At 37.1% G+C, this 26520-nt stretch overlaps 1 protein-coding gene across 3 annotated transcripts in view; it reads right to left on the bottom strand.

Annotated features, from left to right (window-relative positions):
* Nucleotides 1-26520, bottom strand: part of ANO10 (anoctamin 10) — a 119478-nt gene that overhangs the window by 90899 nt on the left and 2059 nt on the right. For all 3 annotated transcript variants that reach the window (XM_035549697.2, XM_035549698.2, XM_035549699.2), the window contains exons 2-11: nucleotides 24077-24229; nucleotides 22880-23062; nucleotides 21595-21729; nucleotides 20087-20206; nucleotides 17045-17614; nucleotides 15298-15353; nucleotides 14050-14124; nucleotides 12596-12778; nucleotides 7452-7643; nucleotides 4926-5054 (exon numbers count right to left, since the gene is read on the bottom strand). In XM_035549697.2, the coding sequence (XP_035405590.1) occupies nucleotides 4926-5054; nucleotides 7452-7643; nucleotides 12596-12778; nucleotides 14050-14124; nucleotides 15298-15353; nucleotides 17045-17614; nucleotides 20087-20206; nucleotides 21595-21729; nucleotides 22880-23062; nucleotides 24077-24215 (1782 nt within the window). In that variant the 5' untranslated portion in view covers nucleotides 24216-24229. The remainder of the gene's footprint in view (nucleotides 1-4925; nucleotides 5055-7451; nucleotides 7644-12595; nucleotides 12779-14049; nucleotides 14125-15297; nucleotides 15354-17044; nucleotides 17615-20086; nucleotides 20207-21594; nucleotides 21730-22879; nucleotides 23063-24076; nucleotides 24230-26520) is intronic.

Genomic DNA, 26520 nt, shown 5'->3' with positions numbered 1-26520 from the left:
AATCCAAACTGCTTGGCTCTGGTAGAGTTTGCCAGATCCTTTGGTATACTATTTCAGAAACAACTGCCAAGTCTACTGCTAGGCTGATTGAGTGTTGGGGCCATAACATTAGGAGTGCTCAAAAGAGCTTCTACTGTACACCAGGATGAAGAAACACAATAAAATTGAATGCTAGAGAATAGCAGAGGTATGAGGCAACCTTCAACCACTTTGATTTAGGATTAGCTATAACTCTTAAAAAGAATGCTAACTTCTCTGCTTTATTAACAAGCTCTGATTCCTGCTTTCAACCCTTTGATAAATGGACTGTCAGTTTTTCCTCACTAAGAAAAACAAACCTTAAGAAAGGATTGCTTCTCTTATTCCACTCCTTACCTCTTACAGAACTGACACACACACACAGAGCTCATGAACAAATAATTCAAACTTCATGAGGACTCCATCAAATCAAATTCACATAGCTCAGCTGTTTATTAAACCATGTTTGCTACAAATATCCTATTCATGTACTTATGCTAAGGTCCTCATTTTCATCTATACAAGACCTGATGGCATTATATATTATTCCCAAAATCATATTTGTAGATTGTATTTGTAGACTGTAAGATCAGGTTTTATACTACAGCTATCAAAAGGGCCCTCTGTTATTACATAGTATTTCCAAGCTAATGCCTTTATGTGATGTAAAGCACCCAGACTACATGTACCTCTGCCTAAAAGTTTTCCATTAGTTTACTACATTTGAGTGCTAAATACATGAGTTACTTTTGGAGTTTAGGATACATTGATATAAACCTATAATTTATAGCCATTGCTTCAAAGCACCTCTATCGATGGACCATTTAAAAAAATATATATATATATATATATGTATACACACACAACTAGGAGTTGTACATGTAACTGATCTCTGGAACCCAGCTTTCAGAGTAGTGCTGAAAGTGATTTAATTAACATTCTTCAAATTTATGAGATTTTAAATTAAAAAGAAATAGTTAGTGAGAACAAAGCTCTGCGCCAACAATTTTTGAAGAAAAAAAAGCAAAAAGCACTGCAGAATTAAGGTTATATCATGTGTTAACCTACACCCTGACTATTCACCAAATTTCTTTAAGAATCTTTCCCCCCCCCCCCCTCAAATCAGCGCAAGAAGAGAGAGGAGACTGGAAACAGCCTCACATGAGCACAGGCATTTTCTTGCTCAGAATGCCCGACTTTGCACCTGTGGTTCCCAACAAAAGTGTGCATCTACAGCAGAGCCTGAAGAACTAAACCAACTATGGGACGTAATTATTTTAACAGGATGTTAATAAGGGCTTGTTGTTTGCTGCTTTAAAGACATAAACCTACTTCTTTGTTTGAAAACTGCACTTGCTTCACTCATTTAGTATGCACCCATAAGTAAAAGAGGGGAGTTTCATGATTCTGCTCCTGGTTCAAAATCATGTTGCCATGGAAGCAGATGTTGGATTGATGAAAATAGGTCAACTGTTCAGAAAAAAAGATCACTGTTTTAATACTTCAGAATTCTTATTAAATGTTATGATTTTAATGCTTACTATTATTTATTATGAAATGCATGACATTTTATTATATTTAATTAACACTTACTTTGGTCATGTATTCTCACAAAGAGTGTAGGCAGCAGTAGATTTAATGTTGTTAATGAAAAATTATTTTGCATAAATCTGTAAGGGCTTGGTACAGAATGCTTACAAGAATACCACACGTTCTTCATTAGATCTGTACCGAGCGGTGTCAGATGTTGCCACATAAACACATTTCCATTTGAAAGAGTATTAGTACCATCATTACAAAGCACTTTTTAAAAAAAAGAAAAAATAAAAAATCTGGACATTGCTACTACTACTTATGCTTGGCTTTGGTAAGCTCAGTACTTTTTCTGTTTAGCTTTGCACCAGAGGTATAAATATTCAACCAGAGTCTCAATTACTTAAACCTGATAAAAATATTTAATAACAGCTAAAATTTAAGTAGGCTACCCCATCAACTGAACATGTGAAAGAATATATAGTTTACTAAGTTTCTTCCATTCCTTAACATTTTCACACCGCCTGCCAAACCATTGTCAACATAGCATAAATCACATCATAAAATTCTCACACCCACCTGCAGCAAACACCAGAAAGTAAAATAACTAAATAACTCATCTGTATTGTGTTTCGGTACAGAATCTCTACTAGGTGATCTGAAATGTTCTTCTATCAACACCCTGGCACACGTGACAGATTTTTTTCCTACCTTGACACTGATGCACTGTAAATGCACCAGGTTTGTATTAGAGGCTTAGAGTGATGTATTCTGTTCCCGCATTGTTTCTTACAACTGAAATGCACAATTTAATCATTAATAAGTGTAGTAAAGGTGTGTGGGAATAATGCCAATGTATGAGATTTGTGCTCCTCTCCTAGTTTAGGCATGAAGCAATACTCAAAGGAAGAACAGGCTGCGGTGCTGAAGTTCCACAATTGTGCTGCAGCACAAACCTGCAGCACTACTATAAAGGGCAAACCTGTCTTCCACGCACTGTTGTTTCTGCCCTTCTCCCTTTCACCACTGAACTGGGTCAGACAGCTTCTGCCAGATCAGTTTCTTAATCTGATTCATCATGTACCAGATAAAAGAAAGCGCCAGTGTAAAAGATAAAATAGAAATAAATACCCAGGAAGAAGGCAAAAATAGACCCATCTCTTTAAGCTGCCAAAAATCCATGCTGCTGCTGAAACTGGCTGCAGTCCTACAAGATTTACTCATCCTCCCTTCCTTCTACCTTCTGTAATCAGTGTTTTAACCTGAAATATGTATAACATAACTACCAATAAAAAAAAATTCCTTACTGTAACTGAGAATACGTATAACTGTCACCACAATGGAACTGTCCTCAAGATAAGTGAAAACCATGCTTGTTGTAATCACTTTCATATATTTTTCTTGAAATGAAAATTATATATAAATGCGTTTCACTTTGGAGAACTCTTTTGGACTTCAGGAACTTCAGAATTTATGTTACAAAACTTCTTGCAAAATTATATGTCCCATGCTATTCTGACTCTCCCAAAGAGAAACCTGTGAAGATATTAAATATTGTTTAAAATACACCACAAGTCTGTCCCTCAGGAGACTGCTGAAGTTTTAAATTTCATATTCAAGAGTTTTGTAATTGTTTATAAGCAACAATATTTCAAAAGTCATATGGCTTGTTATGCTGCAGAAATGTGCATCCTTAAAGGGTACTATAAGACTTCTATGTTTGGTTTTATTTTTTTGTCTTCTGTTTCTCAGATAATAAACAGTTTATAACAACACAGAAACAGTAGATAGATTATAACAGCATATTTATACAAGTATCAAGCACACTGGATACTTTTGATTCAAGCTATTTTTTAACTACACCTTTTCTGACAAGTACATTATGAGGCTTATTTTTACTAACCAGAAAAATTAAGAGAAAGGTTGACTTCTCTATAACCAAACAGCTGACTTTACTCTCCTCTGGCTCATCCAGCATTAGCCTCTACTTGTCCAGTAGATACAGTGTAGTTAACTCTAGATTGGTAGCCTTAGTCAAAGTTGCTTCTTGAAATATAAAACAACATTCTTGTCTTATCTCCCCTCAGTACTAATTTACTTTTGCCCTCTAAACTTTCTTCCTTTCCTTTACTCATTTTTTAAATCCTCACTTCCATAGGATTTATAGATAATTTTTTTGCAATGCACTGTTAAAAAGGAATTCCAAGGGCTTCCTAGTTAGAAGACAGGAATTGCAGCATGGTAAAGGATTGCATATAAACAGAATTTAAACTGGGGAAGGAAAAATACTTGTGTTCTCCTATACCTGCCAAGAAACAGAGGCCTGCCCAGATACCAGATAGCCAGCCTGACATTAAAACTTCACTCTGCTTACATTTGGTCACACAGTTTTGATATGACCTCTCTGGATACATTATCTAGCAATGAACTAATTATACCGTCGCATTTCAATTGCCAAATTAATTTTACATTAAAATACTTCACTGAGGCTAATGCAGATGTTCACACGTGATAGAAAAAAAAATCTGTCTGGTTGTCTGTAGACTCAAACTTCAGTAAACCAGTTGACAAGTGATTCATATTTAGAATTAACTCTGCAAACTTCAAGCAAGCACATAAGTCATTGCATAACCTGTAACACCTGTAACAACAACACAGCAGTACTTACCTGCTGCTGCTACACCTCTATAAAACATTTCAATTTAACAACTACATATAAACAACACAGATTTTTTGCCACAATAAAAATAATTGAATTCCTAAAAGCTAAAACAGTACATATATATTTTTTAAGTTGAGGCAATGCAATACAAGAAAACTCCAAGACAAAGAGACATAAGGACAAAGTCCTACAATTTGTTACGATATAAAATGCCCAGTCATTTGCCTGAGAAGGAAAGACACTCAAGTGTTTACTCCATAAAATTAGGAAAAGATGAAGCCCAAATGTTATTATAAGTATACATATAGTCATTATACATTCTTGTTTCAGATCAGTCATTATGGGAAACATTCATAAAGATGATGTAGGACATTTTTATAGATATGCTGGAGTCACAAACCAGGTAGAGAAACATTCATTTCACAAAAATAAGGTTATTTTGATTCTTGAAACAGTACTATTAAATTCTTCTTGAAAGACATGCAGCAACAAATAAACTCTATCTTGGGAATGTACAGAAAAAGTACGGCATATCATCCACAATACATGAAAACACAGAAAATAAAACGCAACATTTTGAAACGATTCTTTGGTTGGGAAAATGCTAAAATCCTTTTAAAATAAGGGAAGAAAATCTTCCTGGCATCATTTCCACAGTCGTCGATGTTGTTTGCTACTACAATGTTTGAATGTTATTTGAGGCCAGACTTACCTCTACCAATGCCACAGTCAGAATAAGATCCATTTTTGAGTCTGGGAAAAGGGCATTCACTTGTGGAGACATTCCGATCAGTATGCAGTTAGTAACTACCGATATTACACTCATAGTTTCAAAAGCCAACTGAAATAAAACACAAATACATTCATAGTTACGGCCATTATGTCTAATTTACAGTCTCCAAACTGCTCTAGATAATCTCTCTCTCTTCATTAAATTCTCAGAAGACACATTATTTTATTTTTTTTATTTTTCTTCATCTTTCGATTTCTATAATATAGAACTTTTTTTGGCAAGTCAACTAGACTTTGTCAACTGTAAAAACAGGCAACAGTAAGACCACAACAAGGCCTGCAGCACCACAAAGCCCACCTGGTAGCCCTGAATTTTTCTCTAATTTCACATCCCTATGTGTGTATGTGTATTTGCTGTGACGAAGTTAAACAGTGTTCTTCCACAACACGATAGTACTGTAAAGACTTCAAGAAGTTATTTAAAGACTGCTGACATCCCAGATGTAGGTAATGACAAATCATCTCCTGAAAAAAAATCAGAATAATCCTCAAAGAAAAGTAGTGGTCAGGAAAACAACCTAATCTTTGGTATCTTCACAACTCATAATCTGAGCACATGAAAGACGGTGAATTCATCTATGGTTACACTCCTAATAATGTATTTCTTTCAAGATAAAGGAAAAGACAACAAAACTCCTGGAGGAACTATTGTCCCAGCATTCTGTTTTTGTTTCTTCTGAAAGTTAAGTAATCAGAAAATGTAAGGATGGTTCAGAATAACTTTCTTAAATCACAACCAGATATACAAGCTGAAATATGTTGAAAGAAAGATTTACATTTAAACACATGCAGTTGCATAAGGCTGAGAAGCTCTTGCCAACAGAGCTCCCACAAAACGTCTGAAAATATTACTACAGCACGACAATTACTTTTGCAATATAATGGTTACTTACTGCAAGGCCCTCTCTGGAATGAGAAAGACTGATACTGAAATGTAGCATTGTCACAATGAATTAGCAGCAGTAACTTTCTCTTTGACAACAAGCTGCTGATTCAGCTCACCTGACAAAATAATTCCAGTTTTTCTTTAACAGATATCTTTCAGCCAATGCTCTAACTTCCCACATAAAACAGATGACTAAAACTTAAGACATTTTTTTCATTCACAAAGCAACTGCATTTCTACTATTACTTAAAAACCTATACTACAAAAAAAAAAAGCTCATGACTGTAACATTAGTGTTAGAATTTCTCAGCCTACTTGCTAGATTGAAACAAGCTATTCTCGCAAAACTAAATGCTATACCTGCAGCTATGCTTGGGACTTAATGACCATGGCCTCATTTAACTCGTGGTCACACCTCTGGGTCAATGCAGCTATGCCATCAAGAAGTTGGCAGCGTAGAACTGGACTGTGAAAACGCATTAAATGTTACAACACAATCAGATTACAAATTACATTTTTATGACTTAGTATTATAAGACTTTTGTTATAATTTCACTTCATTATTCTCTGTGTACACGTCTAACAAACACTGCTCAGAATAGTTGGCTTGCATGTTTTCACAGTACATTTCATTCAATGTTTCCTGATTTCATCTCTCATCTTCCATGTGTTTCAACATTTACAATATCTCTAACTTAAACTATCTATTAGTTTATTGCACCCTTCATCTTTACTATGTATTATCAGAAATCTTGAACAACACTAAACCACAGATCATCCACTAGACATTTCCTCGAGCTTACTTCACACTCATCAGGCCACTGCTCTTACAGCCAATGTCTCTGGATATGACTAAATATCCTTCCTTTTTATCTGAAACACCTCTGGTTTTGGAGAAGTTCTGCAGGGCTATTTTTAGCTAGAAACAGTTCATGGATGTACTCAACTTGGCAGGCCCCAAACTAGTTGGTGCTAGCAAAATCGTATGGCTAAACAGCTGAGGGCAGAAAATCCTTAACCCAAGAACTACAGGCATTAATTTGTTGAAGTAGGCTACACCTGCACAGAAAAGTACTGCTCCTGCACACAGATCTAAGAAATTTTAAAATCAGTCCAGCCTGAGCACCAGTAACCACAAGAGCGCATAGACAAGCATGGCTCAGGAATCCAAGTACTTCCCTATCATTCTTCAGTTTTCTCAAACTACATGAGATGAGCTACATGCTTCTGAGATTGCACTAGATGTTAACATTTTTGAAATATGTTTGCTGTAGAGCACCAGGTAGTATCTGGCAGCTTTGCTTTGTTGGAATTGCAACAGGACTAAAACATACACACATACAAGGTCTAATGAAAGTATTTGTTTTCTTTTCAAAGGCAACTGAAAATAACATGGTTGAAAACCCTACAAAATACAATACAGTTCAATAGTATCCTAAGGCACTGAAGATGACAAAATATTTACTAAACTTCAAAAGTGGCTGATGGTCAAACACAGCTTAAATAAATTTGGTGAACTTCATTTCAAATACATGATTAAAAAAGAAACACAAAGATTACCTGCCAAACACCAATATTTGCTGTGGGTTCTGCAAATGGGCGCTTGTAAACTCTGCACATTTTTAAGGCATCAGAATATATCTCTGTGATGTTGTTTAACACTGCAAAGACAGCTGCCAGTGGATAAACACATGAGAAGAGACTCACATAGCCGAACTGTAAAAACAACTCCAAGTAATCATCAAAAGTACCCTGAAAAACAGAGCAAAAACAACAACTTTTACCCACAAAAAAAATACGAAAACAGAATTAGCAATACAACTGTAAAAATGCTTCCTCATGCTAAATCAGTAGTTTGGGAATATTTGGCAGTATAAAACAAACAAACAAACAAAAATCCTCTAGTTAATTGAAAATATTTAATTATTCAAAACTTCTTGATAAGGGGAGGCCAGGGTCTTTTTCTCTTGCCTAATGCAGTTTCTGTAACGTTCACAATACTTACCCTTATAAAGCATATGAATTAACTGTATAAACAGTTTCACCCTATTTATGTTCCTGACTATCTTAGTGAAACAGATACTGAAGCAACAGCACTGGATAGGAAAACAGCATCATGCATTTAAACTGGCAGAACATTTTTGGTAAGAGCATTGTGACGAGAAATGTCCTAGTATTTCAGCCTGCTCGTGAAAGACCTAACCAGAAACACAGGTTATTAAATAAGCAACTCTTTACTAGTATTATTTATCTATTTAAAAATGAGTAGGTCTGAACTAATTGCCTATTTAAAGGCCGAAATGACAGAACTGACATCTGAAAGGAACAATTAATGCAAACAAGAAGCCCTATTGTGGCAAATTTGCAATGCATCTATCACCTGATTTTTGAATCAAGAATGTGGGTATTTAAATGCTAAGTAGTCACATGTAGGTTATTATACATATTTACATACTAGTTTTGTTGTATCAATAATGGTCTTCTGTGATTGCATCAATAATTTATAAAAATGAATAACAAAACCAACTGATTTCTTAAAAGGATTCTGTTCAGTTTGTTCATTGAACAAAGGATAGTAAAATATCATTAACTACTTATACTGGCATACAGCTATTTTCCTCTCTCTTGAAATACTCAAAATAAGGGCTTGACAGTAACAGATTATTACAAGAAATATAAAATTAGTTTTGTCTCTATGCAACCACATGATTCTCTAATCTTTTTGCTGATGATAATTAAACTGAAAGCCACCTCTAGCACCTAGAGATCTTCTAGCAAACAGAGATGCAGTAGAAGCCTGCAAACTCAGAAATCAACATGAGCCGGTCATTAGCTACGTTCCTCACTCAAGCTCATTTTCACATCACACAGTACGGCAGGGTCCAGTGGTCTGATGTGCAGGCTAGACCTTGAGGGGATACGTAACTTAAAATTATTGAGATTTTTTTCACAAATTTCATGTATGAACTCTGAATTTTAGTGAGGCCTTCCTTAGGGACCCTTGGGCAGCATCACTCACCAGAGTGGCGGTCATACATTTGTCCCTGCTATCAGTTTCCCAGTTAAGTGTTGCAGGCAGGGAGCAATGATTCCCTTTACAGTCCCCTTCCTGATAACTGCACGATATCCCCTCTGCTTCCTCATGCTCCCTTCTCATTTCCTTGCCCAGTACCCATTGACTACCAACACAGCAGAGCATGAAAAGAAAATTAGTATTTTACTCCTACTTAATTTACAACATTTTATGCAGGAAAAGAGAAGTCTGATCCAATGTCAAAGACAAATTTCAAACTGTGCCTTTATCAACCTTCTGTTCTCTCCTCCCAGCCACAGGAGCAGCACAAAATATGGCATCAAGGTAACAGAATCAACAAAGAAAATCAGGATAAAAATGAACTAGAGGAGAGAAGCAGGAAAAAAAAATGACTGCAGAATGAAGCTTTTACATTTTAAACCAGGTTAAGGTCTCGAGAGATTTGAGGGGGAGGGAACAACCATAAAAATTAGAATTAAACATTAAAGAGTAAGTGAAAGAAGGAAAAGAAAAGCGAAGAGCCTGAAATACAGCATTCTGTCAACACTCCTGCTAAACCCCTCTGTTACTAAACATAGTCAAATGCTTCCCCCTTGTGACAGATGTAATTTTAGAAGTACTGTTGCCTGCTGACAGCTCAACATGTGCAAACAAACCAGTGGTCTAGTACTTGTTTATTCACAAGTATAGCACAATTAAAATATTTAGATTGAAAATAAAATTTAAAGTTTTGAATACACAGGGCATTGAGCTGAAACTAAGGCTACAAGTAGACACCTCCACGGCAAAGTGATAATTCTGCAATTGACTTATTGTGTCCCCTTGGAAAATTACTCAAAGCATGACAAGTGCAGATGCAGCTCTGCACAAGAAGCACTGGACAGTGTGACTCAAAACCACCACACCGGCTTTTTACCTGCCAGCTCAGAACCAGAAGTCAGTTCTGGGACAGGAGATAGAGTTTATTTGGTCAGGCATATCAACACCTGATGCCATTCATGGCCTTTGGACCTGTGCTGGCATATTATCTGCAGGCACAGTGCTAGACTGTACTAGTTTACCTGTTCAGACAAGACTCTAACTTGGGAATTTCTGCTGTGTTCTCCATTGTAAGACAGACAAGCTCTCCATCTCCAAATCTATCCCCCCATATAAATTAAGAAATACCAACAGTCCCAAAGGAATGTTTGTGTAGTTCTTCAACTGCAAAGGTAATATTTCTTTTTCCACTTCACATTTTGATGCACTCCCACATGTGAAAACAGATTTCAAACTCTGCTGTTCTCTACTGTTTACATAAAAGTTACATGATCTACTTATAATTCTTGCTCTGTAAAAACATAGATCACACAGCATTAAGGCTCTTGTGACTACGCTTGCAGCATCTGATCAAGCAAGTTGTGAGCCAATCTGTGAGGCCTTAACCGACACACTAGTGTTTACTTTGTCAACTCCTTTAGAACACCAAGTAATGAACCGCACAAAGTCTGTTAAATGCAATAAAACAAATTCAAATCAAAAAGTGTGGTGGGAATCATAATATTCCAAGAAAACTTACCAGTGCTAATAAGGCGACACAATTGTATCTTAAAATTTTGCAGATGGTTACAAGGAAGAAACTGAACTTAAAACTGCTAAGTCTTAAAACCACCGCAGGCAAACCAATGACAATCTTATGCTGCCTTGTTTGCCATGAGCTGAATGGGAGGCCATCATGAACCAAACTAGGAGGATAGACTACAAATGCCAAAGCTGCAGTTTCAAGAAGCAAGAACTTCTAGCAGTAGTACTGGACCAAAGGGTTGGTCTCTTCTGCCTGCTTCCATTTCTGGCCCCAGCCAACAGTGCTGTCTCAGGCTATAGTTTAATTGACAGTTTAAACTAGCGTAAGTGCAAAACCAAACTAAAACAGAAACAGAACCACCCTCTCTTGCCATCCTTTCCCCATGTCACACTACTCATCCTTGTGCCTTGGAGATTAGGGGCCTGTACCTCTTTCAGCAATAATACTGGTTTAAGAAGCTCTTGATTCAGATGTTCACTACCACTCCTTTGTGCTGATGTAACTGGGACCATGTAGGTGCATAAACAACAGCACTAGCAAAACTGATGAAGCTGGAAATAACCTGCTGGGCCAACCAGCCAGAAATATTTAGGTTGCATTGCCTGATGTCCACATCAACTACAGCCCAGAAAACTTTTAACTCTTTTATAGTTGTTTTCTGTTGTCTTTGTGAACATTAAGATGACTGTCAAGTCCAGCACAGGAGATGGCCAGAAACATAGCTGGGATCAAGAACAGGAGAGAAATGCAGAAGACAGCAAATACAGCATCTGGGGCTGTTCCAGGACTGCAGCCTCTACTGTGCCATTAGAAACATTTCTAGGACAAAGCCAGAAAGCATAAACGAGCTCCAAAGAACAAGAAATCTCTACACCATGTTAAACAGAAGCTGACACAGCTGGCGGAATGACAAAAACTGGGGTCCCTGAGAAAAATAGGTCTACCCAAGTCTTTGGGTAGAAGAAACATGCAGATACATTTCTATTGCTTTTTTTTTCCTTTTGTCTTAATCTTACTATTAGGATTAAAAATAACTCCAAAAAATAACAAATGGTAGAAAAAGGATATGATGACTACTTCAAGCACAATGAAAGACATCAGGTATGCCTCTTCTATGGACATGCTGGAACTTAGGGCATGGTAACCCATCCTTCCTCCCACCATCCTCAATTATAATACGATTTTAAACAGTCCCCATTCCTTTCCGTTACAGCCTTCACACTTGTATGTTCCCATCCCCACAGTAGAAACAGCTGACTTATTTTGGCAGTTACTTTTCAGCTGGATCAGTTCCCTGACCTGATTCGCTACACCTCTGCAAGAATAGAATAGCACAAGCAATAGACAGCATAAGCAAAGGAATAAAAGCTAAATGAAGGAAATGTCTAAACTTGAACTGCCACCCAAAAAATGTATATAAAAATATACCCCTAGCCTCCAACAGAAGAATAAGATGGCTATGTAATCTTTACACTGAGAATGGTGGATAGTGCCACTGATAGGAATATGGATCTCTATTTTAATAGACCGTCCCAGCTAGTGTACAACTCTTAGTAAACTAGTGTATACCTCTTAGTAGAGCAGAATGTATTTTCTTTTGTGCAAGTGTGTAAATGCTCATGTATTATAGGAAGGAAACTCTCTCTTCCCTAACTTGCTGTGCCTGGTAAGCAACACAAGTTGCATTTGGAGGATATAACAAAGAGATCAAGTCAGTAAGTACTAAGAGTCACAAGGTCCCACTCATAAGAAGACGCCAAGCTTTCACTTGCAAGAGAGAATGTGGGCACTAGCGAGTCTCCAAGAGTTGCTTACCCTAATGAACTGACAAAACATGATCTAATGTTTCAAAAGCAAAAACTGCTATCAGACTTTATAATGAGAATCAAGCAATTCCTTACTCTGTTATCTCTTTGTTTCTAAAGAGCATATTATGACTACCACCCAAAGCCTAAACTGTTCTTACCATGTATCCAAACCTCCTAAATTAAAACAGTTATTTCTGCTCTAACATGCCACACTACAGCTAACAATTAACCTGAGGCTGCTTTTGAGCAGCCTATAATCTAAAAAATTACATATTCTAACAACATTCATTCAACGTACAAAATAGGTGCCCATTTCTTTTTCCGAGTTGACTTGTTCGACTAATGACAGGTCTGTATCCATCTTCAGAGAATGCATGCGTTTCTTCATTTTCTTCATGTGTGTCTTTTGGAGCCAGTAAGGAAGCAGAGACTCTGCAAACTGATTAAGTATCTGCGAAGTTATCAGCAAAGTGGCCAAGCTCTTAAGTTAAAAAAAAAATAAAAATAAAAATTAATAGATCTGTAATAAACCTATGATCATTTCCAATTTTGTGTGTTTCAGTAACACTGCAAGTTGTTATGACAGAAGCAGGCTTGCATAACAAAACTAGCAATATCAAATGAAAAGTATAGCTGCTCTAGTTCCCATTCTTGGTCATGTACTGAAAAGAACTAAATAGAACTTAGATGAGTAAATATTTTGTGGATCTTCATGTAAGTATCTTGGAAACAGTATAGAAAGTCCAATGAAGGGTAAAGATACACACTTAACACCACCATTTATTGATAACAGAGCTAAGCAATGAACTTTAAAGGAAGACAAATTAAGTTTCTTCAGTCAAAGGAATAAACAGTCTAGAGTTTTAGAAAGTAAGTGGGGAAAATAGGATTATTTGCAACTCCAAAAGGCTCAAAACCACCAGTATGAAAGGAAAAACTAAGAGAAAACAAGCTTAGCCAGTACAATCCATGAAACAGCTCTTTTCTTTTAAAAGACTGACAGTTCTATTAGAAGTAAAAGAAGAAAAAGAGTTTTTAAGGTTTCTTGGGAGGAAAGAATGATCTGTGGGACATAAAAAAACTAAAGCTTAAAACAACTTTTACTTTTTAAGGCAAAAAGCAAGAAAAAAAAGACTTTAAATTATAAGAAATACCACGAATGTCATGTCAGCTAAGGACATAACAGGTATTTTGCTAGAGATCTCTTTACAAGAAACAGAGATCTAGAGTTTAAGTTTTTATTTTACTCACTTTTTAGAATAAAAATATTTTCCTTCTATCTAATTTTCATGTATTTTAATTCAAGAGATGATTTAAACTAACAACCACAAATTATTTTTGCTTTTATTTATTCTCAATTCCTCATTGCAGTCAGACTTATTCATTCTCCTATCCTCAGGAATCTCTCAGTAGGAACACTACAAAGAACACCACTCTTTTAACGTGAAGGAAAAGAAGGGGAACAGAAAATTCTCCAGCATCATCTGCATGAGGGAGCAATCAATTTATTTTAAAAAACAGTTACTCATTTATAAGGAGGGAAAGAATCGTTCTACGTTACTCTGTTACGATTCTGCAACCGTGCAAGAGCAGATGAAATATGGAAGCCATATTTGTCAGAAAATATAAACTTGACAATGACTATATATATACATATATATTTAGAAAAACAATTTAAAAACTAAGTCCTATTTCAATCTATCCTTTATTTTCCTAACTGCATCAGTGTTCTTAGATGTTCTTAGAACTCACCTGTCTCAAAAGTTTCATATCAAACAGCACAAAGGCAATGTAGAAGAGAGATGCAAAACAATTTAAGAAGTTGAACTGCAAATAAAAACATTTGTTATTACTACTCAAGCAGAAATTCATGTCCTGAGAAAAAACACAAAATATCATCTAAAAGTTACTTTAACTAAATAGCTTCCATGTAGATACAAACCGTCCATTAAAATAAATTTCTTTACCATTTTTAAAATTTAGGTGAAAAAAATAATTTTCATTATTGATTCTATTCAGATTTTCATTAGATAAGCTCAATGTTTTCCTAAAGCATGGTATACAAAGATAAATACATTTAAATTATGAAATGTGAACATTAAAAATACCTGTCACCTTCTACCTAATTTTCGTAATCTGGCACTTTCTCACAGGTAATGCTATGGAAGGGACACATTGATCTTACTTTAGGATGATGACCTTTTTTTCCCCAAAAAAAAAAAACTTTAACAAAATATACGTGTCAGATGACACCTCTCTAGATATGTACAACTGTTCCTCAATATGTGTTAATTAAGCTTTATGTTTAACCACTTCAAGAAGTTTTATGACCAAGAAAAATATTCCCTACTTCTAAAATCAGAAATAAATCACAGTATTGTACCTGAAAAATCATAATTAAGTGCTGAAGTAGAATAAAACTTTTCTCCAGATTTACAGTACAGTCCCTTAAAATCAATATTGCATTTGGTTATGTACATAATCTGCTCCTATGCAGTTTATAGTATATACATAAACACACACAAAAGCAATTTGTTCAGAGACAAAAAGTAAATATATCAGTATATACTATAAGCTGTATGTAAGCAGAATGACAGTCGTGTATAACCAGTCTCCTCTGACTGGTTGTCTGAATGTTAGTACAGACGGAAGTTAATGCATGAACTTTTTAAAATGCAGTTTACCATAAAATCTTGAAAAAAAAAAAAACAGTTCCCAGTTGACGCCAGAACCACGTCAATTACAACAAACTTATGTATCCAGTATCCTAATAAACAATCAATATAAATAAAAACACAACTCTCCACTACTGTAAAACAAGACATCTAGGACAGTCTAGAGGTTACTGTAACCACAACAGAAATCCTCTGATTTACTCAGATATTTATGCAAATATTTGGCATTGAACAAAACCGTAGGTCAGACTGGGAATGCTAGGAAAGTGCCAATAAAAAAAAAAACAGTTCTTTTTTTAAATAATTCCTTATAATACCTACTTACCACTAAAACCTTCAGAATTAAGTGATTCTGATACGAAGACTCCAGCCTGTGATTTTCTAAAAACATTAGCAAAATTATTCATTAGTGAACAGCAGAAGCACATGCCATATACTAGACACTGTTATACAAAAAGTAAACAGGTATTTTTTCCTCCATGTAGAAATTATTTAAGTAATAGTATAAGGGGAATAGTTTCCCCAAAGCCTTATGGGGAAAACAATTTATATTGTATCAGTTCCTCACTCAGCTTATCAAGCCAAGCTGATGCATGATGTTGACTTACATATTTTTGGCTACTACTCTAATGTTTTTCCTACTGCAAAGGTTTTACCTTTTGCAACATCTTTCTTTCTCAGTAGAGCTGTTTTGTAACAGAAAAAACATCCATTATTCTTAACTACCTAGTTAGTGACTTTTCTTTGGCTGAAATAAAATTCAAAACTAATTGGAGTACATTATGAAAAATAACACTGCATCTGATTTAAAACCTGTAAAAGCTCACAGAAATACCAGTATCCATCTCCAGGGACTTTAGATCAGACCTTAAGCTCTAAAGCAAGTCTAAGGTACATAAATTTCAACGGATGCATTACTAATTCTAAAACTAAGATTTTTCGGTTCATTCAGGATAATCTGACAGAAGCTGATGGTAGCAGAAGGGTGGTTAAGTGGAAAGGAAAGGGAAGTGAATGGGAGATTTTCCATTTCTTTTTGCTATTTTGTCAGATAGTACCTTTACAGTCCTGGATAAGCAGTAACTAAATGAGAAGGCAACACATTAGCAGGAGATGTCTCAACATAGCTAAATTGAGAGACTGTCACCTATGGACCTTGTTCAGGACAGAACAGCAGGAATGAAGTTGGGCTTGACAAACGGAAGAGGCACTCGAGGGACTGAATGGGATTTTTACTTTAGCTTTCACTTAATTATCAGTTCTCATGATAAATGGGTGTAAAAGGTGTGCTTAAAAACACCCTGGACTTTCAACTCCACGTCAGCGGTTCTACAAACATTTCTTCAGTAGCAGCTGTGACACAATGCACAGACCCTGCAACTTCTCTGGTCACCAACTCCCATGCCCAGATTGTTACCTATGCCTCAGCTGCTTAAATGAGATCTTAGCTGAAAATATGCCAGGTGAAAGTGGAGGTAGGGCAGCCCCAGGAGTTCTTCATCCTATTCACTCTCTTGTTAGAGTGTCCAGAGGAAAATATTTTGATAGAGACATGAAATCTCAACCACTATTTTTATATATATGTATATAAATTTATTTTAGTACATATATATAATATATGCAAACTTTCTCTTCAGACCATTTAGTTGGTGTTCTTAGATTTTGTTCTATTATCTTAGTGCCCTTGTCCTCTGCACCACATCAGGTTGTGGATTAAAGATTCCAGAACAGTTCCTCCTGCCATCCACCTCTGAGCTCCTATCCTGACAATCTCATCTCTTCCCTTTTGCCAGCAGTATGGCTAATATAGCCAAAGAAAGAGCTAAATCAGAGAGGGGGGACTTCTGCACCGGAGTCAGAGAGAAGCTGAAGAGGAAGACAGGGTCATTCCTTTTGATAGCAAGCAAATTAAACCAAACATGAAACTGCAGTCTCATAACACTCTAAATAAATTTAAGAATTTAAAATGGCCAACTCTTTTAACAGTTGCAAGTAAGTTGTAACAGTAAAGTCCTAAACATTTGGATTCTTAACTTCCAATGCAAAAGGAATAATATAAACAACTTTCTTACCCCATGATGTTAAGAATTCAGCAGCATACCGATAGATACGGTTCATAATTTCAATCACGACAGCATATATGATACTGGGCACATACAGCATCAAGCTGCTAAAGTTGGACTTATTCTCCTCATGATAATCCAGAGCCCACTGTTCCAAGTTAAAGTAAATCATCATCACGTATAGTGAGAAGTAGAGGCAAAGGCACACAAATGGTACAGACACGAGATAAATCCGTAACTGTCTCTTAATACTTGAGTACACTGGTTCCTCTCTCCCAGTGACAGGATTGACACCCAGAACACCGTGGAAACCTGGTCTTGGCTCTTCAAACTGTCGTTTCATCAACAGCGTCCCCCAACGGTATGTCATCACGGCACAAATCCGTTTCCAAACTTCCAGGATCACAGTGGACCAGAGCAGATTGAATGTGGCAAACATCACGTATTTGTCATAGTCTTCCCACGCAAACACATAGTAAGGGATCCCAATGACAGCCATGGGAATCAACGCAAATGTGAAGTACTCTAAGAAGCCAAAGTAGAGTGCAATGGTTTCGCCGAAGTAGCAGCGTATCTCATCTGCGGAGAAAAATGAATCAATTAAGACACTAAACATACATGTCAGTATAATATCAAACCTGACTTTACATGAATTCCTTAGCCCAAGTTTCAGTTTTCTAAATAACACAGTGAACATTATGGCTTTTTTGTTCCTCCTCCTCCCACATCCCAAAGACTTAGAATGTTATTTGTCTTTTATAAACACACACATATCTAAATATACACACGTAGCTACATATATTCAGACAGTAGGGAAGCCGAATATCTCAATACCTACAATATCAACACCAGTTATCCAGAGGAAAAGAAACACTAATATTCTTAAAATCAGAATCTATAAATGAATGGCTAGGATGGCACTGAAGTCACTTGGTATAAAAAAGCACGTGACACCTGACTTCTGAAGCTTCTTACTGGTATACGCAGGCCCGAGAACCAAATTTGTTTTGGTCTGCTCAGCATCAAAAGAACTAGTAGTGCTTTGCCAGCCCTCAAGGAACTAAAGGAATAGATGGAAAGGCATACTGAAATCTTAAACACATCAGAAGGTGCAACCAGGCTGAGACATTCCCTTCAGCAGACAACTGATAAATGAAATGCACAGTTGTTCTCCCTGAAGTTGTCTGCTCAAGTGTTCTGAAGACTTGGAAAGTGTGGTAGTAATGGACATATTTCATGACAGATGCATTACCTCCAAGGAAAACACTGAACTTACTGCTAACAAAAAAATGGAGGAGCATTATCTACCATAATTTACAAATGGCATCACATAGTAACATATAGAAATGCCTAGTAAACCAAGTTTAGAATGCTGAAATCTGTTTTATCTCTGCCTCCTTGGAAGACCAGATCCTTTATGCTTCTATGCTGCTGCTATGTACTCACCAGCATAATAAAAGAGCCATGACATCATGGCCTCTGCATTGACACTGTACATGCACTCTCCATAAAAGACTAGTACATCAAAAGCTCGCATGCAATGCCAGAGCATTCTTACAGCATACAGTTTACAGAAAACTGCAGCGGAAATTTATAGCTTATCATCAGATAAGCTTCTGAAAGCCAGAGGGAAAGGCAAACAAACAGAATCCAAATCACCACTCCAAAGTTCCTCTCAATCAAAAAATTAATATCAAATGAGCTCAAGTGTAGACCATTAGCATCATTTCAGACTCAAAAAGCACAACATGAAAGGGATGCCTAAACTAGTATATATATAACCATATCCCATATAGTTCATTGGATTTACTTTCAAATTTTGTGTGTATTTGATGTCAGTCAAGAAGAACCTGTGCCATATAAACAAGAGACAAGCACAGAAGAAAACCCTCTTATACTATAGCCCAGAGGCAGGCATTACCAAGACAGATCCTTAACTTTCTATAGTTCAGGAAAGAATCTTAAGAAACTGCCAGACCAAGAGATTAATAAATATTTTCATTTTAAATTTATTCAGTGTATAAAATATGCTCAAGTGAATCTGGCAAGCAAGAGCACACAATCTTCATACTGACAACGAATTTAAATCAAACAATTGTAAACACACTTTTGACACGCCTACAAATCAAAATAGCTTTGGGAATCTCAGGCATTGAGGAGCTTCCCTGCAAAGAGTCGGTTTGAGAAAACAGTTTTGGGTTGGTCTGTTACTGCTTTGAGATGGGTAGGGAGATTTTGTTGTATGCAGACTGTTGCTAAGATGGAAGCTTACTGACACTGAACCTGCAGGCATTAAGCCACTAATTTCGCAAGTCATGAACTGCTTCAGGGAGCTACTCAGGGAATGCTGAAAGAGGAAAAAACCTGCCCAACCAGTAAAAGAGCAATGGGCCAATTTTGAACTCAATGCTATGAGAGATGATCACAGTGCCTTTGAACTGCCTGCCCTCTCTCCTCCCCTCCAGCTTGAAAACTATGACCAAAGGCCTATATGGCACAGACCTCCTGCAGCCACAGGAAATAAAATCATTAAGAATCAAGAGACAGCAGCCTGCACATCCTCTCAGGCTCCAACTTCACTCCAGAAAAGTTGCAATGCTAGTCGTTATAGCAAAAGATTATCCTACAGCCATCTTAGAATCAAGGAGAATTTGATGAAGAGACATCAACTGTGCATGTCAGCAAGTCCAAAAATGTACATGGCTCCTTACCCAGAACCTAAGTGCCTTGTTGGTTCCAACATCAGTAACAGCAAGTTGAGGTAAAACAAGGACTTCAGTTTACAATGGCCAACAAAGCAACTTGGGCAGAAAGGCAATAGAAGAGGTGAACTGTAGCAAGTAACTGGGGAGGTGACAAGGTATAAACTGATGGTGAAACAACTGACTTCTTGGTACAGTGCTTACTTTTCACACGAGTATCACTTCTACAGAGGCTAAACGCTGGAATAGAAGTTGGGAAGGGCCTTTGGTATTCTCACACAAACTGAGGAGAAAATTTCTTCAAAAGAAACCCTGCACTTCATTTGTGGCAGAGTAGGTGTTCACATACCTAAAGGTTGATAGCCAATTTTGACTTGTCCATACCACGTGTGCCGGAGCTTTTTCAACTCTTCTCTATCATGCAGCGGGAAAATCTGAACTAGAATACCATTGGTCAACAATCTTCTCACTAGAAGGAAAAAGAAGCTCTAGTACTCTTTCCAAAGACAACAAAGTTAATGTGAACAAATGGGTTACATTATGTACAAGCCTAGAGTGCCTTTGAAATAAATCTAGCGTTTGAGCTAAGTAAAATACACCTCCATGTTAGCTGACAATAATCTATAACAGAGAGCATGCATTCTAACTATTCCTACAAAGACTGTGCTGTCCACTGGAAGAGAAAGAGCAATCCACCAGTTTGCAGTTATTACCAATTGCTGCTTGAACAACAAGAAGCATTACAGGTCGGAACTGAAATACCACGTGTAGCTTTGTGAAGAAAAGGTCTAGCTGCTGCATTTGAGCAACAAAAAACATAACAAGTCAAATAAAAATAGGAAAAATAAGAGAAAGTCTGAGAAGCCACTTTAGTTTTATAGCAAAGATACAATAATTTTTTTGAATGATCAATTTATACTAATTAATAGATTACAACACACCTCCATTGCAAACAAGCCACTTATTTAACAATTTTGTATTTGATTTCTGTTATGGAAAGCAATCTACCTGTGTTGGTAAACCATTAGCAAACTGCTCAGGAAATTACAAGTAAGCAAACAACTGAGAAATATTGAAAGGAATATAAATTTTCTTTTGGATGGATGCACTGGAAGTTACGCATTAGTTTTTTCCCTTTTCTCATAGACATCCACTTGATATAAGCAGAAAAACACATTCGCTATATAAAAAATTACCAGTGTAAACTCATCTGGCATATATGTTTAGTTACATTTCTTGAACCACTGATATTTATTTATTCATGCATGGGAGCACGCTTATTTTGATGACATCTTGTGGCCTTCCCTTACAGCTTCTGTTAAAAATAGTTTGGTGGTGGTTTTGTTTGTTTTTTAAAGGCAAATATTTGGGGTACTAGTTATAAAAATTATGGATGACATCAATATACGTTAAAATTTATCCAACTGAAAAGAACATAAGGCCAGAATCTCATTCTCATAGGAAGACTCAGGTCAAAATGGCCCTCTGGAAGTCATCTGGTCCAACCTCGCTCAAAGCAGGTTCAGCTTAAATCAGATTGCTCAGGAGCTTGTCCATTTAAGATCCAAACACCTCCCAGAAAAGAATTTCCACAGCCTCTCTAAAATTCTCCAATATTTGATTACCTTCATTATAAAGAACATTTTCCTAATATCTATTTGGAATTTCTCTTGTTACACTGGACATTCATTGCTCCTTGTTCCACCACTGTGGAACTCTGAAAAAACAAAGTTGATTAACATCAGTGTGATTTAATGCCTTGCAGATTTCTTTTAATTGCAGGAAAAGTAAGCTTTTTCTGCTTTGAACAGGGCCCTAAGTCAAGACATCAAGTTACAGACAAACTACCTTACTTACCAATTGATTTTCCCGGATAGAGCTTTGCCTGAGGATATCCAGGGATCATTTTTTCATCTTTAGCTCTCAAATTTTCAAGTTCATGTTTAATGATATACTGACATTCTGACATTGTAAGGAAATTCTGATTGTCGTCTAAACAAAAAGGAAGGTGGTAAGAAAACTGTACAGCACAGTAAGACAACCATGGCAACAAGTAGTTATCAAAAGTGATCAGAACCAGAAAAAAAAATCTATATATATTACATGACAATTACAGCCAAATAACATATTTTATTTAGCAAAACCTCTGCTTTTTAAAATAACTTAGGAATAAATTTTCTCTAACTGGCACACACTGGCCACTGCATTTTTGACTACCCAAGTGAACCAAGAAAACAAGTTACTTCTCAAGGCTTTATAATTTCAGCGAAGCAAAGTCAAAAAAATAATACTGCAGAAATTATTCAACACTGCAGCATTCTTGATTGTAGTGTTGAATAAACAGGCAACAAACAAACAATTCAACTTCCAAAAAAAACTATTTGTTCAGACAGATGCAAGTACCTTTATATTGAAGATGTGCTGAAACAGACACACAACGTATTAGCAAGACTAACCCGGAATTCCAGTGCTTAACTGGAGAACAAAACGAGTTCAGCCACTACCGCACTGGGGAAGGGTTAAACACCTTGCAGGTAGCACATTTGAAGGAAAATGTTACTGTGCTGGTGCATCCTCAAGTTAAAAGGGGAAAAGTAACAAATTTTTTTCACTAATCATGCCCCAATTCCATTGAATGACTCTATAGTGTTACTCAATTATGTTTTATATATAAATATACTAAAACAAAATATTTCTATTTTCTCCAGCTAGGTATGATACAATAAAGATCAAAACTGGCTCACAAGTGTTAATAAGAGATTAAGTTCCAATGTTAACACATACCATATGATTGTTAATTCTGCACTCAAGTTAATCAACTATTTTTTCTTACTTTCAGCAGAAATTTTTTATACTGAATCAGAAACTGTTTGGAATACACAAAAGCATAAAGTAAGAAATAAACAAACAGAAGCCACATGAAAGGACAAAAAGAAAAAAACTAATTTCACCAATGCTCTGAATTTCAGTCTTCCTATTTCTGTTTACTGCTACCATTTCAAGGAATAGAAAGTCCATTAAAGATTTAACAGTGTAATTGATTATAATCTTTATTAAGCTTTGTATAATATAAGTATATAAGCTTTGTAATGATACTATGCTTACCTTAAATGGTAAGCATAGTATGCCTTAAAACGCTTACCTGCAAAATCTTTGAAAGTTTTTCTACTGCTGTATGTAAAAGCTCTCATTGAGTTATCGTTACATTCCTTCACCAATCCCACAGTTTCAGCTCCCAGCAACAGCCTCAAGTGGGAAGCTCCAACCAGATAAATATTTTCATCTCCATTTTCTGTGACCAATGGTTTAATCAGAAGCTGTGCACCTTTAAAGTAAAAAATAAGGAAAAGAACACAAAAATTATGTCTAAAAACCCAAGTATTGTAGCGTACATCATACTGGACCTAATCATCTGGAGCACTGAAGCTTTATCTTTTCAAAGGCATGAAGAATGAAGGCTTCGTCAGCACCCAAATGGTGCTCAGAATCTTGCAGGTCACCCTCTGCTTTAGCACTGTTTCTGTGGAGTGCTCACGGATAAGGAATTGGAAGAATGAGGACAGTTTGGATCTATCCTGTACAGCTTATGTCACATAAGCAATCAGTGCTTCTACAAACAGTCCCACTCATTTTAAGGAGACTAGACTTTTCAAATAGACACATCCCTAACTTACCTAACAGAGGCCTGAAAGCAAGTTTGTAGCCACACATCCAATAGCTACAGCAAGTTTACTGAACATAAGATATAAACTACAACAGTCATAAGCAATGCCTTTATAAAAGAAAAAAAAAAATCTAAGGTATTACAAACAAATTAACCTAACTTTAATTCCTGGAAGCATATTGGAACAAGTAATGAAATATTCTAAGAACCTACAACCTAGCAAAAAGATAATTAAAAGCCAACATATATTTATCAAGACTAAATTGTTTCCTGCTAACTCAATTTAATTCTACAACATGGTGCCAAGGCTGGTGGACAGGATAGTAGATGGGATGCATCTTCATTATGGTGAGGTTCACAGCTTTCTCATAATCAACATGAGAAACACACTGTAGAAGATGAATATAAAAACTGATTAAAAAACTACATTACAAGAGGTTACTAGTGTTTCACCACAAAAATGGAAGGCTTCTAAACTTCAACAGGCATGTGACCTTAAATCAATACTCTATTCTTAAATCAAATTAAGCAACTTCAAAAATGCAAAAGGGAGTGGGACAGGCTAAACAGTAATTACTTATATCACAAGTTACCTGAAAACTAATTTTCTGCTTGTCTTAATATTATGACAGCCAATCCATTGCAAAGTGTTCTACAAGACCATGTTGTACTCACCTCCATTTGCCTTTTTGTCCACAATTCTTTTAGTGAACCATTCTATGGTTTCCTCTTTGGTGCCTTTTGCAAGCTCAATTACTACCAGAGGCCTGAAGTTTGTCTCAAGAGTATCCAAGGAAGACCAGCTTTCCTTCATCTTTTAAGAACTTGCTGAGTACAAAAACAAAACAAAAATACATTTATTAAAAAAAAAAAAGTTTGGTATCAATCTAAAGAATGCAAAACTTTACCATAGTGAGATACAGGTGTCTGTGCTTAGCAGAGTGGCAGGTGCCCATTTCCGTGGACCTACTAAAAATAGTACTACGGGGCATTTGAGTAACTCTTGAATTGTCACTTGGGGAGATACTGCCAGTACTTGGTGGCATGTATGTCTCACCCTCCATGCAGGAAAACTTTTTGCTGTGTATAGCAAAGTATTGGTGGTGAGAAAGAAAAGAAAGAAAGAAAAGCAAAGTAATAAGGAAGAACTATCATTAAAAACTACAGCTTGCAACTTCCTACAGCAGAGGACACCTGCCAAACAGCTACCTAGCGTAAGCTTCTCCTGCTAAGAATGCAAATACATTATATATTTACAGAGGTACCTTCTCAGTTAAGCTTGTGAAGCTTTAACCAAGTATTCCAAGGAAACTTCCAACACCTTCAGTAGGTGAGGACATCTACCATTCAGATAGACAGATTACGCTCAGAGCAATTAAATGACTTGTTGAAAGCTGTAAGACAAGTGTCCTGTGACAAAGTCCAGCTGTAAAGTGCCAGCACAGCTTTATATGTGAATAATCTAAATCATCTGACTGAACGATTATGCTGACTGTGCAATTTTTATAGAAACAATTCTACAGTGATAGTTACACGATGCTTCATAAAGCAACTGAGAAGGGTTGAAATAAAAAGACAAATCTGGTAATTAACCTACTCCGTTTAGGGGGAAAAAACACAAACCAAAAAGAACAAAACCAAAATACCACAAACTGAATTTACTGAATTTAAAACAGAGTGAAAAGTTTTGCTTCTTTTTCTGCTATTCATTTCACTGAAGAAAGGATTTTACCTATTCTGATCAAGCAGTTTTCTCTCTCCTGTTCCAAGAGTGAAATTAAGTAATTTCCAAGTATGTTCCCCAAAGTACAGAGTTTGGCTTTTACAACTCAGCTTTATTTGTGTGATCCATAGAGAAATCATGATCCCCAGTATTTCATTGAGTATTTCACATAATTTACTACAGATTATAGAATCATAAAATGATTTGGTTGGAAGGGACCTTAAAGATCATCCAGTTCCAACCCTCTGCCATAGGCAAGGACGCCACCCACTAGATCAGGGTGTCCAGGGCCTCATCCAGCCTGGCCTTGAACACCTCCAGGGATGGGGCATCCACAGCTTCTCTGGGCAGCCTGTGCCAGTGCCTCACCACCTTCTGAGGGAAGAATTTCCTCCTAAACTCTAATATAAATATCCCCTCTTTTAGTTTAAATCCATTCCCCCTTGTCCTGTCCTTATCAGACTGAGCAAAGTGTCTCTCTCCATCTTTTTTATACGCCCCCTTTTAGTACTGAGAAGCCGCAATGAGTTCACCCCGGAGCCTTCTCTTTAGGCTGAACATCCCCAGCTCTCTCAGCCCTTCTTCATAGCAGAGGTGCTCCAGCCCTCTGATCATCTTAGTGACCCTCCCCTGGATCCTCTCTAACAGCTCCACGTCCTTCTTGTGCTAGAGGCCCCAGACCTGGATGCAGCACTCCAGGTGGGGCTTCACAAGGGCAGAGCAGAGGGGCACAATCCCCTCCCTCCCCTGCTGGCCACCCCTCTGTTGATGCAGCCCGCAACGCAGTTGGCCTTCAGGGCTGCAAGCACACACTGCTGGCTCATGCCGAGCTTTTCGTCAGAACCCATTTTTCACCAGACCCCCCAAGTCCTTCTCTGCAGGGCTGCTCTCAGTGAGTTCTTCTCCCAGTCTGTCCTCATGTCTGGGATTGCCCCGACCCAGGTGCAGCACCTTGCACTCGGACTCACTGAACCTCATTAGAGTCATGTGGCCCAATTCTCAAGCTAGTCCAATCCCTTTGGATGGCATCCCTTCTTTCTCTTGTCTTGACTGCACCACTCAGCTTGGTGTCATCTGCAAACTTGCTGAGGGTGCACTTGATCCCACTGTCTATGTCACTGATAAAGATATTAAACAGTACCAGTCCCAGGGCAGACCCCTGAGGGACAGCAATCGTCACCAGCCTCCACCTGGCCATAGAGCCATTGACTACCACTCTTGGTGCAGCCTTCAAGCCAGTTCCTTATCCACTGAATGGTCCACCCATCCAATCCATCTCTCTCCAATCTGGAGATCAGGATGTCATGTGGGACCATGTCAAGGTTTTACAGATGTCCATGTAGATGTCATTGGTTGGTCTTCCCTTGTCAACTGGTGCAGTTACCCCATTCGAAAA

The sequence above is a fragment of the Cygnus atratus genome, chromosome 2, assembly GCF_013377495.2.
Source record: "Cygnus atratus isolate AKBS03 ecotype Queensland, Australia chromosome 2, CAtr_DNAZoo_HiC_assembly, whole genome shotgun sequence".
In the NCBI taxonomy this organism is placed as follows: Eukaryota; Metazoa; Chordata; class Aves; order Anseriformes; family Anatidae; genus Cygnus; species Cygnus atratus.
This window is presented reverse-complemented; position numbering and strand designations above follow the sequence as displayed.